The 16,059-nt window shown below is 40.2% G+C and overlaps 1 protein-coding gene across 4 annotated transcripts in view; it reads left to right on the forward strand.

Moving 5' to 3' along the window:
* The window catches only part of si:ch211-140m22.7 (uncharacterized protein LOC570370 homolog), a 53,600-nt gene extending 37,580 nt beyond the window's left edge, over positions 1–16,020 (forward strand). For 2 of the 4 annotated variants that reach the window (XM_062564948.1, XM_062564949.1), the window contains exons 4-5: positions 12,241–12,317; positions 13,290–16,020. In XM_062564948.1, coding sequence (XP_062420932.1) covers positions 12,241–12,317; positions 13,290–14,261 — 1,049 coding nt within the window. In that variant the 3' untranslated portion in view covers positions 14,262–16,020. The other 2 variants (XM_062564950.1, XM_037489481.2) reach the window with 2 other exon arrangements.
* The last annotated feature ends 39 nt before the right edge of the window (positions 16,021–16,059 follow it).

Here is a 16,059-nt window from a genome sequence, read left to right on the forward strand (position 1 = left end):
GCTCTTTCTGTGACTCACAGCTGATCCTAATTAGCTGATTAGTGCAGCCTGACATGACCTCCTTCTCTCCACCTTCTCTCATCATTTCAAACCCCCATGGAGGGAGTTCTTACTGTAATGTTTGATGAGGCCTATTAAATAATATATACTGTCTCTCAACCCCCCCACCCACTCCCCCAATACCATCATTTCAAAATAAAAGCTGCAGTGATTATGTTATTTAAACATGAAGCTTAGGATTCAGCTGTTTCGTTGAATACTTATTGCGCTTTCAAATAGTACTACAACCACTACTAATATTTCTAGTACTTCTAGTAGTACTTCTAGTATTTAAACTGGTATTATTACTAAAATACTTTTACTACTAGTATTTCAACCCAATGGAGGGAATTCTTACTGTAATGTTTGATGAGGCCTATTAAATAATATATACTGTCTCTCAACCCCCCACCCCGCCACCCACTCACCCAATACCATCATTTCAAAATAAAAAGCTGCAGTGATTATGTTATTTAAACATAAAGCTTAGGATTCAGCTGTTTCGTTGAATACTTATTGCGCTTTCAAATAGTACTACAACCACTACTAGAATGTCTAGTACTTCTAGTAGTACTTCTAGTATTTCAACTGGTATTATTACTAAAATACTTTTACTACTAGTATTTCAACCCAATGGAGGGAATTCTTACTGTAATGTTTGATGAGGCCTATTAAATAATATATACTGTCTCTCAACCCCTGCACCTACTCACCCACTCCCCCAATACCATCATTTCAAAATAAAAGCTGCAATGATTATCTAATTTAGCCATGAAGCTTAGGATGAAGCTGTTTTGTTAAATACGTATTGCTCTTTCAAATAGTACTACAACCACTACTAATATTTCTAGTACTTCTAGTAGTACTTCTAGTATTTCAACTGGTAGTATTACTAAAATGACTTTTACTACTACTAATATTACTAGTACTACTAGTATTTCAACCCCAATGGTGGGAATTCTTACTGTAATGTTTGATGAGGCCCATCAATTAATAACTTTAGTTTTCTTAGCTTAGGGCGACTGTGGGTGAGTGGGGAGCGCGGGCGGCCGTCCTCCAATCAGAGGGTTGGCGGTCTGATCCCAGGCCTGGCTAACCTGTATGTCACTGTGTCCTTGGGCAAGACACTTGATCCCAGAATTGTTCCTCTAGCTGTGACTACACTGTGTGAATGTTAGTTACTGGTTGGGCAGGTGCCACTGTGTATGGTAGGTCCTGTCATTGGTGTGTGAATGGGTGAATGATGTTATGTAGTGTTAAGGTGCTTTGAGTGGTCAGAAGACTAGAAGAGCGCTGTACAAATCTATTTTACCAAGTCCATTTGGTTTGAATAACAAACAGTCTGTCTCTCAAACCCCCCCACCCAATTCCATTATTTCAAAATAAAAGCCTCAATGATTATCTGTACCCCAACAATGGGTACACCACAATTGCTTTCAAATACTAGTGAAACTAGTACTTACTTCTTCTACTGCTGCTAGTACCACTAGTACCACAATTACAACTATAGTACTAAACTTTATATTACTACAAAAAATGTATTTTTTAATTCTCAGCTTTTCCTATTTCTATTATTTCAGCTTTTATTATTTGTGTTTTCAAATTCATAGAAGCTTCTCCCATTTCTTTTTTTGCAATTCTTTCAAGTTCATTTCAGCTTTTCTCATTTCTGTAATTTCAGCAATTTTAAATGTATTTCAGCCTTTTCTATTTCAGCAATGTTTAGAAAATTTCTGTATTTTCAGCCATTTTTAAATGTATTTCAGCTTGTTTCAATTCTGTACTTTAAGCAACTTTTTCATATTATTTTCAGCCTGCATTCCAACGCATTTTCAGCAGGAAATGCATTTTCTAGTTCTATTTCTTCCGCCGCACCTTTCAACTCCTTCACACTTTCAGCTATTAAGACCATTCAAATATTAAAATGTTCAGCTCATTCAGGGGAGGGGTGCTATGACTTTTCAGCTTTTTAGCTCTTATAATTGAATTAATATAAATTAATATCTTCAACCTTTTTAACATGGTTTCCTAATGGATTAAATTTTCAAATCCTTTCAAAACTTCTTCAACTTTCAACTTTTTCAGCTTTTCCAATCTTTCAGCTAGAGACACCATTTAAACTTTAAAATGTTGACACAAGTCTTAACAATTTTATAAAAAAAACAGCTTGTTGATATATATTATAGTTTTTTCATAAACACTAATTATGTTTCATTAGTTTTGGGGTTTCTTTCGAATTTAGAGTGGAGTTTTCCGGATTGTCCCGCGATTTAGAGTGAGCGCCGTGTGAGGATTCAGTAAAAAAAAAAGAGGCACTTTTATCTTTACGGCCACAATATTCACTTTTCAGCCTTCATTTAAAAAGAAAACATTAGCCGTGCTTGTGCTGGTTGGACTCGTATAAGTTTGGAATGTCAGAGTTATTTACTTTTTGCGTGAGGAGCCTGATTGTGAGACAAAGTCTGCCCCGAGCCCCATACGCTTCCATACAAATCTGCCGACATTTAAAAAAAAAAAAACACAGCCGGTACACTTTTTGTAAACGGCTGTTTGAGCAGTTTTAAAACACATAGAGACATACAAACTACACTCAAACGTTCGGTAGAGTCTTGTGTCTCTCAAAATGTCATTATTTTTTGGCTACTCCAAATAGTTTTGCTCCAGGAAGCATTTGTTTGAGGTGTGGATTTTGTCTAAATCTCTTCACTCTCTTCGCCGTGAGCTAATTAGCGATCAGCTGTTGATCTATGGCCATAAAGACGTAGCTCAGGGACGTGCAGGTTTAACCGTGGTTAGATAACGGTACGTGTGGACGTGCGTGTCGTGAGTTGGGACGGAGACCCGGGATGAGCAGACCGTAAGTAATGTGGAGGCTGGACGGTAAGATATTTGAGACATGTGAGAGCCATAAGTACTAGAGTGCTAGCTAGCTAAACTGCTAACGAGGCTACTCCCCGCTGGAGACTTAAACCGTGGTTGTGACGTTGTTCCTTCGGTGTTGTCATTAAGCTGCAGGCACGTGAGTTTATTTTTTTACGCGAGTGATACTATTAATAACCTTTTCGCGGACCGCAAGAAGGTCCGTAGGTTAATAAGCACGTCAAAAGTTACGGGGAGTGGCGTGACGTTGTTCCTTCGGTGATTGAACTGCAGATACGTGAGTTTGTTTTCTTACGCGAATGACAGGAGATCGTTTGGTCTTTATTTTACGCAACAAAGCGTCAACTTAATATACTATTAATAACCTTCATCGGACCGCAAGAAGGTCCGTCAGTTAATAAGCACGTCAAAAGTTACGGTGGACCAGCCGGGGTTAGGGGGGAGGAGGGGGTCCGCTGGTGGGCGAAACTGCGCACTGAGGAGTGAACAATTGTAATCGAGATGGGGGCTGTAGTATTTGTGTGTGTGTCCACTAACATTTAATTGTCCAAGTGAAACACGTAGTACTTGTATTAGTCATTGGCGCTGTATGCGTCCATGTTTATTTCACAAAACCGCGCATCTTTATGACATCATCAAGACATGACGGTTAACTTATCCGGAAGTATCCAGGAGCGTTTTTGATGGCACCGCCACGAAGCTTTCAGTAATTTCTACACTATTTGCAAACTTTTGAGGCACTCACCAACCATGCAAAATGTTTTTATATTTTATTTTGACTTGTTGCCAGGATCTTCTCCTGTCTGGTTTATTCTGTGCACATGGGCAGGTGCCACTGTGTATGGTAGGTTGTGTCATCAGTGTATTAATGGGTGAGAGATGTCATCTAGTATTAAAGCGCTTTGAGTTGTCAGAAGACTAGCAAAGCGGTGTACAAGTTCATTAAGTTTGAATGAAAAAGATTCAGCAATGTTTAGAAGTAATTTAAGCTTTTATTAGTTCTGTATTTTGTCAAATTCATAGAAGCTTCCCCCATTTCTGTTTTTTCCAATTCTTTCAAGTTCGTTTCAGCTTTTCTCATTTCTGTATTTTCAGCAATTTTTAAATGTATTTCAGCCTTTTTTATTTCAGCAATGTTTAGAATAATTTCAGCTTGTTGCATTTTAAGCAACTTTTTGAAATTAATTTCAGCTTTTATTATTTCTGTGATTTCAAATTCATAGAAGCTTCTCCCATTTCTGTTTTTTTGATATTCTTTCAAGTTCATTTCAGCTTTTCTCATTTATGTATTTCAGCTTTTTCTATTCTTTCAGCAATGTTTAGAATAATTTCAGCTTGTTGCATTTTAAACAACTTTTTGAAATTTATTTCAGCTTTTATTTCTGTGATTTCAAATTCATAGAAGCTTCTCCCATTTCAGTTTTTTTGCAATTGTTTCAAGTTCATTTCAGCTTTACTCATTTCTGTATTTTCAGCCATTTTAAAATGTATTTCAGCTTTTTCTATTCTTTCAGCAATATTTAGAATAATTTCAGCTTGTTTCATTTCTGTACTTTAAGCAACTTTTTGAAATTAATTTCAGCTTTTTGCATTCCAACGCATTTTCAGCAGGAAATGCATTTTCTAGTTCCGCCTTATTCTACTATTTCTTCCGCCGCACCTTTCAACTCCTTCACACTTTCAGCTATTAAGACCATTCAAATATTAAAATGTTCAGCTCATTCAGGGGAGGGGTGCTATGACTTTTCAGCTTTTTAGCTCTTATAATTGAATTAATATAAATTAATATCTTCAACCTTTTTAACATGGTTTCCTAATGGATTACATTTTCAAATCCTTTCAAAACTTCTTCAACTTTCAACTTTTTCAGCTTTTCCAATCTTTCAGCTAGAGACACCATTTAAACTTTAAAATGTTGACACAAGTCTTAACAATTTTATTAAAAAAACAGCTTGTTGATATCTATTATACTTTTTTCATAATCACTAATTATGTTTCATTAGTTTTGGGGTTCTTTTTGAATTTACAGTGCGCGCTAGAGTGAGGAGAAAGTCAGACAAGAAAAGAAGGTCCATGTTTTGTAAACTGCTGGTAGAGCAGTTTTAAAACACATAGAGACATAAAAACTACACTCAAACGTTCGGTAGAGTCTTGTGTCGCTCAAAATGTCATTATTTTTTGGCTACTCCAAATAGTTTTGCTCCAGGAAGCATTTGTTTGACGTGTGGGTTCTCAGTAACTCTCTGTGAGCTAAGCACAGCTGCTCCGTTGCCGCGCCAACGAGCTGGGGCTCTTTCTGTGACTCACAGCTGATCCTAATTAGCTGATTAGTGCAGCCTGACATGACCTCCTTCTCTCCACCTTCTCTCATCATTTCAAACCCCCATGGAGGGAGTTCTTACTGTAATGTTTGATGAGGCCTATTAATATATTCTGTCTCTCAACCCCCCCACCCCCCCACCCACTCACCCAATACCATCATTTCAAAATAAAAGCTGCAATGATTATGTTATTTAAACATAAAGCTTAGGATTCAGCTGTTTCGTTGAATACTTATTGCGCTTTCAAATAGTACTACAACCACTACTAATATTTCTAGTACTTCTAGTATTTCAACTGGTATTATTACTAAAATACTTTTACTACTAGTATTTCAACCCAATGGAGGGAATTCTTACTGTAATGTTTGATCCAATACCATCATTTCAAAATAAAAGCTGCAATGATTATGTTATTTAAACATAAAGCTTAGGATTCAGCTGTTTCGTTGAATACTTATTGCGCTTTCAAATAGTACTACAACCACTACTAAAATGTCTAGTACTTCTAGTATTTCAACTGGTATTATTACTAAAATACTTTTACTACTAGTATTTCAACCCAATGGAGGGAATTCTTACTGTAATGTTTGATGAGGCCTATTAAATAGTATATACTGTCTCTCAACCCCTGCACCTACTCACCCACTCCCCCAATACCATAATTTCAAAATAAAAGCTGCAATGATTATCTGTAATTTATCCATGAAGCTTAGGATGAAGCTGTTTTGTTAAATACGTATTGCTCTTTCAAATAGTACTACAACCACTACTAATTTTTCTAGTACTTCTAGTAGTACTTCTAGTATTTCAACTGGTAGTATTACTAAAATGACTTTTACTACTACTAATATTACTAGTACTACTAGTATTTCAACCCCAATGGAGGGAATTCTTACTGTAATGTTTGATGAGGCCCATCAATTAATAACTTTAGTTTTCTTAGCTTAGGGCAACTGTGGGTGAGTGGGGAGCGCAGGCGGCCGTCCTCCAATCAGAGGGTTGGCGGTCTGATCCCAGGCCTGGCTAACCTGCATGTCACTGTGTCCTTGGGCAAGACACTTGATCCCAGCATTGTAACTCTAGCTGTGACTACACTGTGTGATTGTTAGTTACTGGTTGGGCAGGTGCCACTGTGTATGGTAGGTCCTGTCATTGGTGTGTGAATGGGTGAATGATGTTATGTAGTGTTAAGGTGCTTTGAGTGGTCAGAAGACTAGAAGAGCGCTGTACAAATCTATTTTACCAAGTCCATTTGGTTTGAATAACAAACAGTTTGTCTCTCAAACCCCCCCACCCAATTCCATTATTTCAAAATAAAAGCCTCAATGATTATCTGTACCTCAACAATGGGTACACCACAATTGCTTTCAAATACTAGTGAAACTAGTACTTACTTCTTCTACTGCTGCTAGTACCACTAGTACCACAATTACAACTATAGTACTAAACTTTATATTACTACAAAAAATGTATTTTTTAATTCTCAGCTTTTCCTATTTCTATTATTTCAGCAACATTAAAAATTTATTTCAGCTTTTATTATTTGTGTTTTCAAATTCATAGAAGCTTCTCCCATTTCTTTTTTTTTGCAATTCTTTCAAGTTCATTTCAGCTTTTCTCATTTCTGTAATTTCAGCAATTTTTAAATGTATTTTAGCTTTTTCTATTCTTTCCGCAATGTTTAGAATACTTTCAGCTTTTTTCATTTCTGTACTTTAAGCAACTTTTTGAAATTAATTTCAGCTTTCTGCATTCCAACGCATTTTCTGCAGGAAATGCATTTTCTAGTTCTACTATTTCTTCCGCCGCACCTTTCAACTCCTTCACACTTTCAGCTATTAAGACCATTCAAATATTAAAATGTTCAGCTCATTCAGGGGAGGGGTGCTATGACTTTTCAGCTTTTTAGCTCTTATAATTGAATTAATATAAATTAATATCTTCAACCTTTTTAACATGGTTTCCTAATGGATTAAATTTTCAAATCCTTTCAAAACTTCTTCAACTTTCAACTTTTTCAGCTTTTCCAATCTTTCAGCTAGAGACACCATTTAAACTTTAAAATGTTGACACAAGTCTTAACAATTTTATTAAAAAAACAGCTTGTTGATATCTATTATACTTTTTTCATAATCACTAATTATGTTTCATTAGTTTTGGGGTTCTTTTTGAATTTACAGTGCGCGCTAGAGTGAGGAGAAAGTCAGACAACAAAAGAAGGTCCATGTTTTGTAAACTGCTGGTAGAGCAGTTTTAAAACACATAGAGACATAAAAACTACACTCAAACGTTCGGTAGAGTCTTGTGTCTCTCAAAATGTCATTATTTTTTGGCTACTCCAAATAGTTTTGCTCCAGGAAGCATTTGTTTGACGTGTGGGTTCTCAGTAACTCTCTGTGAGCTAAGTGCAGCTGCTCCGTTGCCGCGCCAACGAGCTGGGGCTCTTTCTGTGACTCACAGCTGATCCTAATTAGCTGATTAGTGCAGCCTGACATGACCTCCTTCTCTCCACCTTCTCTCATCATTTCAAACCCCCATGGAGGGAGTTCTTACTGTAATGTTTGAGGCCTATTAATATATTCTGTCTCTCAACCCCCCCCACCCACTCACCCAATACCATCATTTCAAAATAAAAGCTGCAATGATTATGTTATTTAAACATGAAGCTTAGGATTCAGCTGTTTCGTTGAATACTTATTGCGCTTTCAAATAGTACTACAACCACTACTTATATTTCTAGTATTTCAACTGGTATTATTACTAAAATACTTTTACTACTAGTATTTCAACCCAATGGAGGGAATTCTTACTGTAATGTTTGATGAGGCCTATTAAATAATATATACTGTCTCTCAACCCCTGCACCTACTCACCCACTCCCCCAATACCATCATTTCAAAATAAAAGCTGCAATGATTATCTGTAATTTAGCCATGAAGCTTAGGATGAAGCTGTTTTGTTAAATACGTATTGCTCTTTCAAATAGTACTACAACCACTACTAATATTTCTAGTACTTCTAGTAGTACTTCTAGTATTTCAACTGGTAGTATTACTAAAATGACTTTTACTACTACTAATATTACTAGTACTACTAGTATTTCAACCCCAATGGAGGGAATTCTTACTGTAATGTTTGATGAGGCCCATCAATTAATAACTTTAGTTTTCTTAGCTTAGGGCGACTGTGGGTGAGTGGGTAGCGCGGGCGGCCGTCCTCCAATCAGAGGGTTGGCGGTCTGATCCCAGGCCTGGCTAACCTGTATGTCACTGTGTCCTTGGGCAAGACACTTGATCCCAGCATTGTTCCTCTAGCTGTGACTACACTGTGTGAATGTTAGTTACTAGTTGGGCAGGTGCCACTGTGTATGGTAGGTCCTGTCATTGGTGTGTGAATGGGTGAATGATGTTATGTAGTGTTAAGGTGCTTTGAGTGGTCAGAAGACTAGAAGAGCGCTGTACAAATCTATTTTACCAAGTCCATTTGGTTTGAATAACAAACAGTCTGTCTCTCAAACCCCCCCACCCAATTCCATTATTTCAAAATAAAAGCCTCAATGATTATCTGTACCTCAACAATGGGTACACCACAATTGCTTTCAAATACTAGTGAAACTAGTACTTACTTCTTCTACTGCTGCTAGTACCACTAGTACCACAATTACAACTATAGTACTCAACTTTATATTACTACAAAAAATGTATTTTTTAATTCTCAGCTTTTCCTATTTCTATTATTTCAGCTTTTATTATTTGTGTTTTCAAATTCATAGAAGCTTCTCCCATTTCTTTTTTTGCAATTCTTTCAAGTTCATTTCAGCTTTTCTCATTTCTGTAATTTCAGCAATTTTAAATGTATTTCAGCCTTTTCTATTTCAGCAATGTTTAGAAAATTTCTGTATTTTCAGCCATTTTTAAATGTATTTCAGCTTGTTTCAATTCTGTACTTTAAGCAACTTTTTCATATTATTTTCAGCCTGCATTCCAACGCATTTTCAGCAGGAAATGCATTTTCTAGTTATAAAGTGCAAATAACCATACATAAGTACAAACCTGACTATCTCTGATGGCTAAAAGAAATAGCAGGCCCAATTTAAGCATAATCAGAAATACCATTGCTAGCTAGCTAGCAACCTATGGAATGATTGCTAGTCTTATTGCTAACGGTAACAGAAACAATAACGGTAACATCAATGATAACAAAAACGTAAATGATAACATAAAAAACAAATAACAAAAACGGAAACGGTAACAGAAACTTCGGGCGGCCCGCGGACGAGTACTGAATATGGCCCACCGGCGATCCGTGCGGACATTATGAGCGCGAGTATATGTGGCCAGCCGGCCGGACGGTGACCGCTAGCAACGGTCCTCATACGACAAAGTTTGGGGACCCCTGATTTAAAACGTTGTCTTACCTGAGAGCGACGCGCGAGCATCATCCCGCTCATCATCCCTTATTTTTTCTTTTTTCCGCCCCCGACTCTTAATGCCTTTTCGAAGCCATTTCAAAGCTGTCTGCCACATTTGAGCTTTGAGGCATAATCGAACAAACCACTGGGAGGTGGGGGGAGGAGGGGGCGCACAGGAGGTTCCCCTTTTTCTCGATTAATTTGGTCTAGGCCTATTACTTTTGTATTGCTTTTGCATATTAACATGCTTTAGACAGATTTTATTTGTTATTTATACCATTAGCCTACTGTGATGATTTTTCACGTCCCAGATTTTTTGATGGCCCCCCAGGCACTTGGTGCCCTACGCGCAGTGCGTGATGTGCGTGTGCGGAGCGCCGGCGCTGTCCATATTCTTCGCAGTCATGCATTATACTTGAATCTACAAACAGGAAAGCCAATATTTTAATATACAGGTTCAAGCATATATGACAAAATTGATGAAAGGTCCAATACTGAAATGGAAGATTCAAAAGAAGATTAAAGACATTATAATATAGTGCAGTAAAATATTATATTGTCCCGCACTGTACTATATTACTGTTCTACACTGGACAGGACTACTACTATGGAAGTAAATCTGTGTCATTCATTGGGTTTTGAAAGAAAAAGGTGATTGAATTTCTAGCACTGAGTATTTACGCATTGAAATTATTTTAATTATATATTATAATTATGTTAATTATATATCTGAATGTTTTTCAACATTAAAATACTGCAAAAAATTCAACCGCAAAAAAATCAATGTTAAAATATTAAACCGCAAAAAATTCAACCGCAACATCCGGGACCTCAAGGAAGAGCAATCGGTTCTAGATTCAAGATCAGGAGCGTTAAAGCCCTGTTATTATTGGACATGGCTAAAATCCGGTCATCATGCCGACAACCCGAAGTTGTATTGGGTGCTTGCTCTTTTTGCTTGATGCACGCTCCTGATCTTGAATCTAGAATCGATTGCTCTTCTTGGAGGTCCCGGATGTTGTGGTTGAATTTATTGCAGTTGAATTATTTGAGGTTGAATTTTTTGCAGTATTTTAATGTTGAAAAACATTCAGATACATAATTTCAATGCGTAAATATTCAGTGATAGAAATTCAATCATCTTTTTCTTTACATTAAGATAACGAGGGAACACATCCAGTGTCACGGTTTGGGTCCTCTTCCTGTCTTATTTTGTAGTTTTCTTGTCTCTCGTGTCTCTGGGTGAGCTTCACGTCCTGTCCTGTGATTGCCTGATTGCTTCCACCTGTGTCCAATCACCTGCACCTCCCTTGTGTATTTAAGCCCCGTGTGCCTGTTGTCCCTTGTCGCGTCATTGTCTTTGTCAGTCGTCGTTGGAGCACGCCTCTGTTCCTGTTTCCGTTGTGTTTAATAAAGAACACATTCTGTACGAATCCTGCGCCTGGGTCCTACTTCCTCTTCAAGCCTGCACCAGCGAACCTACTCTGACATCCAGGACTTAAGATGATGCATCATCCCCAACCATCTTCTGTCGATACTGAAAAGTCGCTGTCATCTTCTCTTTGACACACAATTCCCAGTGCATAATTTGCTCTGACACTTGACGGTGGAACCATCCTTCATATATAAGTCATAGTTTACTTTTAAGAATGTATGTTTTGTAAGAATAAATACACCTTTACCATTTATAGAGATCAGCATTCTTTAGCTACGACACATGACTATCCCAATAACCAAGTGACCTGCAATTCTTACCCATGTATCTCTATTATATCTGCAACCAGGATGTTCACCATTTGTTTACGTGTTGCATCAGTTAGTGTTTTAGTCTTATCATACTCATTGAAGACTTCTTCACCCTTTGGATTGGCCCTCAGAACACACAACTAGCTGCCAAAAGATATTACATTGTTATGGAATGCTTGTAATTTAGTGTTTTTTTAAGAATTACATTTTTCTAATGACATTACTTTATACTGAGAATAAATTTACAAAACAAAAAAACTAATTCATTTAGGGTTTCAACTGTATTCAAAACTTACCTGTTTGGCTTCATTCTGGTCCATTAACCCTGTTGGGTTCCTCCTTTTTCTTGTGGACTCCAGAATAACGGTGAAATCAGATGAATGGGATAAAGCTGGGGATAGTGCAGTCTGTGCCACTACCAAGGATGAATGGGATGAAGTTAGGGACAGTGAAGTCAATACAGAGGAGGATGCTTGATCTGTGACCAACATCCAGATCTACAAAATGGCAGAGAGAATAAAGACAATTTAAATGTACCTATCAGTAACAAAACAATCTTAAATAAAGTATTTAAAAAATAGTATGCATATTATATTCTTCCTTAATAACTACCTAGTTATAGATCATATGTATTTAAGACAATGATCAGTAGTATTTCAAATTATAGCAAAGGTTGAGGTCTCTCAAAAATATATATTTCCGACAAAACACTGTGCTTTCTCTCATCAAACTATCAATATAGTTTTTGTTGCAATAAATGTGAAGTGCAAAAATAGAAGGAATCTTCACACCAAAAAAATTATAACTGACTTCCTAATGCATCAAAAATCTCCGTACTTGTAGGTCGAACAGGGTGCCGGCGGTGCTTCGTTGAAAACTTCCAGGAGGCAATTTCCCACTTTTGCACCAAAACACATCAGGTCTGTAAAGGTCAAGCCAGACAATGTTAAATGCAGAGAATAATTTCCCCACGGGATAAGTAAAGGATGCTCTTTCTTTAGTTTCAACAGTGGCTTTCTTCTTGCCACTCTTCCAGCCAGATTTTTGGAGTACAGGGCTAATAGTTGTCCTGTGCCCCCGCCCCCTCAGCTGTGTATCTTCGCAGCTCCTTCAGTTACCATGGACCTCTAGGTTGCTGCTCTATTTAGGACATCACCGTGTACTCAGGATAAATGTGACCTTTGACTTTGGTGATGATGGAGGAAATCCATCAAATCTACAACTAAATAAGATACTAATATTGTATTTCAAGTTTAATGTCACCTACATTTCAAGGGACAGGTTTTTTCTCTCAGATTACGGTCACAGTTTTCAACAGTTTTAAAACACCCTTCTCTCAAAGCAGGCTTCAGCAAAGCAGTGAAATACATTTTACGTAACAGTGTCATGCTGGTGTGTCTATGGAAGTTGGGGTTGAAATAAAAAGGTGATTGAATTTCTAGCACTGAATATTTATGCATTGAAATTATGTACCTGAATGTTTTTCAACATTAAAACACCGCAAAAAATTCAACCTAAAAAAAAAACTGTTGAAATATTCAGCCGCAAAAGAAATGACGGTTACAATATTCAACCCAAAAAATTTCAACCTTGAGACACAAACATCCGGGACACTAAGGAAGAGCAATCGATTCTAGATTCAAGATCAGGAGCGTGCGTGTCACGGTTTGGTCTCTCTTCCTGTTTTAGTTTGAAGTTTCATGTTCCTTGTGGTCCTGGGTTAACTTCACCTCCTGCCTTGTCTTGTGATTGCTTGAGTGTTTCCACCTGTGTCCAATCACCTGCACCTCCCTTGTGTATTTAAGCCCTGTGTGCCAGTTGTTCTTTGTCGCGTCATTGTTTGATGTCTCTCGTCGTTGGTGCACGTTCTTTGGTTTTTGTTTTGAATAAAGAGCACTTCGTCAGAAGACCCTGCGTCTGAGTCCTGCCTGCCTGCCTCCTTCAACCTGCACCAGCCCGATTGTGACAGAATGACGCGACCATGGAAGGACTCAGCAGGGTTCGATTGGGTACACCCAATATTGGGAGCCCGAGTCACCTTCGTGGGCTTCCGCAGGAATCCAAGGGTGGTTTGGCGCGGCGCTTGCCCCCCTGCCACTCACGAGCCCCAGTTCCCGGACCTTGGGACCCGACCGCTGCGGCGCCGTCCAAAACGTCCGTCTCCGCCCGTCCCGGTTCCAAGACACCCGTCCCAGCCCGAGTGGGCCCCCAGACCCCCCCCCCAGCCCGAGTGGGCCCCCAGACGCCCGTCCCCAACCGTTCCGGCCCCCAGACGCCCGTCCCCGCCCGTTCCGGCCCCCAGACTCCAGTCTCCGCCCGTTCCGGCCCCCAGACTCCAGTCTCCGCCCGTTCCAGCCCCCAGACTCCTGTCTCCGCCCGTTCCGGCCCCCAGACTCCTGTCTCCGCCCGTTCCGGCCCCCAGACTCCAGTCTCCGCCCGTCCCGGCCCCCAGACTCCAGTCTCCGCCCGTCCCGGCCCCCAGACTCCAGTCTCCGCCCGTCCCGGCCCCCAGACTCCAGTCTCCGCCCGTCCCGGCCCCCAGACTCCAGTCTCCGCCCGTTCCGGCCCCGTCTCCAGCCCCCCGACGCCTGTCTCCGCCCGTCCCGTCTCCAGCCCCGTCCCCACAGCCCCTGATCGTGCCCCCTCCCTCCCATCCCTTGGTCCTCTCCTCCCCACCCCTGGGGGCCGTCTGGGATCCGGCCCTTGAGGGGGGGGTGGGGTCAGGGGTTGGGCTGCCACGGCAGAGCTCGGCGGCCTCCACCACGACGACGCCGCCGCCGCTGCAGAACCCGGCGGTTCCCGCCACGACGCCGCCGCCGCTGCAGAGCCCGGCAGCCCTGGCCCGGCGGCCCCCGAGACCCTGAGGCCCGGCCCTGGCCCGGCGGCCCCCGAGACCCTGAGGCCCGGCCGCCGCTGCGGCAGGCCCCCCGAGACCCTGAGGCTCGGCCGCTGTTCCGGCCGGCCCCCCGAAGGACACAACACATGGCCACCATCCCCTAGAGTTCCCCGCGCGGCCTTGATCGTCGGGTCCCCACCCTCCCTCCCCTTTGTCTGATTTTTTCCGGTTCTGTCCCCCTTGAGGACTGTCTGGAATTCGGTCCTTGAGGGGGGGGTTCTGTCACGGTTTGGTCTCTCTTCCTGTTTTAGTTTGAAGTTTCATGTTCCTTGTGGTCCTGGGTTAACTTCACTTCCTGCCTTGTCTTGTGATTGCTTGAGTGTTTCCACCTGTGTCCAATCACCTGCACCTCCCTTGTGTATTTAAGGCCTGTGTGCCAGTTGTTCTTTGTCGCGTCATTGTTTGATGTCTCTCGTCGTTGGTGCACGTTCTTTGGTTTTTGTTTTGAATAAAGAGCACTTCGTCAGAAGACCCTGCGTCTGAGTCCTGCCTGCCTGCCTCCTTTAACCTGCACCAGCCCGATTGTGACAGTGCGTCAAGCTAAAGGAGCAAGCACCCAAAACACCTTCGGCTTCGGATTGTAGCCATATCCAATAATAACGGGGCTTTGCTAAATAGCAGTCTGTTGCATTCGTTACCAACCCAATTCAGGCCTGTGCATCTGTCCACAGCTCCAGAGATCATTCTGAGGGGTCACATGACAGGTAGCATGCTAGCAAAGAAGAAATGAAAATGATTTGATCTCTTCATTTCTCTCGTTTTGTGAGATCAGGAAAAAAAGTAAAATATTCTAGTCAAAACAATTAAATATTTATATTATTTAACAACTTTGTGTTACTGCCAAAATTGTACTTGCAAAAGTTGTTGCATGTATTTACATGATTTTGTCTCTAAATGTTTGAAAAAGTAACATGTGAATATTGTCCTGCTTTTATTATTTATATGATAATGCTAAATGTACGAAAACTTTAGACTTTAGAATTGGAACACTACTCGTGCTGCGACTGATGACGTTACACGAGTCCACGAGAACATAAGTCCACAAAATAACGCATATTGAGAAACGCCCATCTTTCCATGACCACGTGACATTTTCCACATAGGTCAAGGAAAGTGTTTATGAATAGACGTCAGGAGGAATCCCGCCCATCAAAAGACCGTGAGCACAAAGAGAGAGGCTTTATAATTGTCCTCCATATCTGATTGGCTGAAATGCCCGGAGTGTGCGCCAGTACCGGGGTGCTCTGGAGGCAGGGCCAGCCAATACTCCGCCCCTCACCTGCAGGACAAAAAAAAGGTGAAAGCAAGAGAGAGACACACGTCTCTACACGTAACAGTGATGTTTATGCATTTAACTTAAAAGAACACCACACTGATTATCAGCCTCTTGATGTTTGAGTAACAAGAAGACAAACGGTATGTGTGTGTGGAATGTGTTACTATCCATTAAAATATTCACTGTGTATTTTTTGTTACTGTATCCAACCTTCTCCTAAAATGAAAACAGCCAATACAGTGTGTAATCCAGTAAAGTTCAGCAGCACCACAAATTACAGCTGCTTCATCTGCTTTAAAAAGATGTTGGACTGTATAACAACTCTGGTCTGATCCATTGAGATATTTTGTTTAATTATTTTATGACTGATTATATATATCTGGTGCTCAATATTATATATAACATTTCTAATTTTAAATGAAAATGAAACAAAAGCTTGTTAATAGTAAAAACTATATTAAAACGTATTAGAACAGCTGACGTGGTGACG

Source organism: Pungitius pungitius, chromosome 10 (genome assembly GCF_949316345.1).
Source record: "Pungitius pungitius chromosome 10, fPunPun2.1, whole genome shotgun sequence".
Taxonomy (NCBI): Eukaryota; Metazoa; Chordata; class Actinopteri; order Perciformes; family Gasterosteidae; genus Pungitius; species Pungitius pungitius.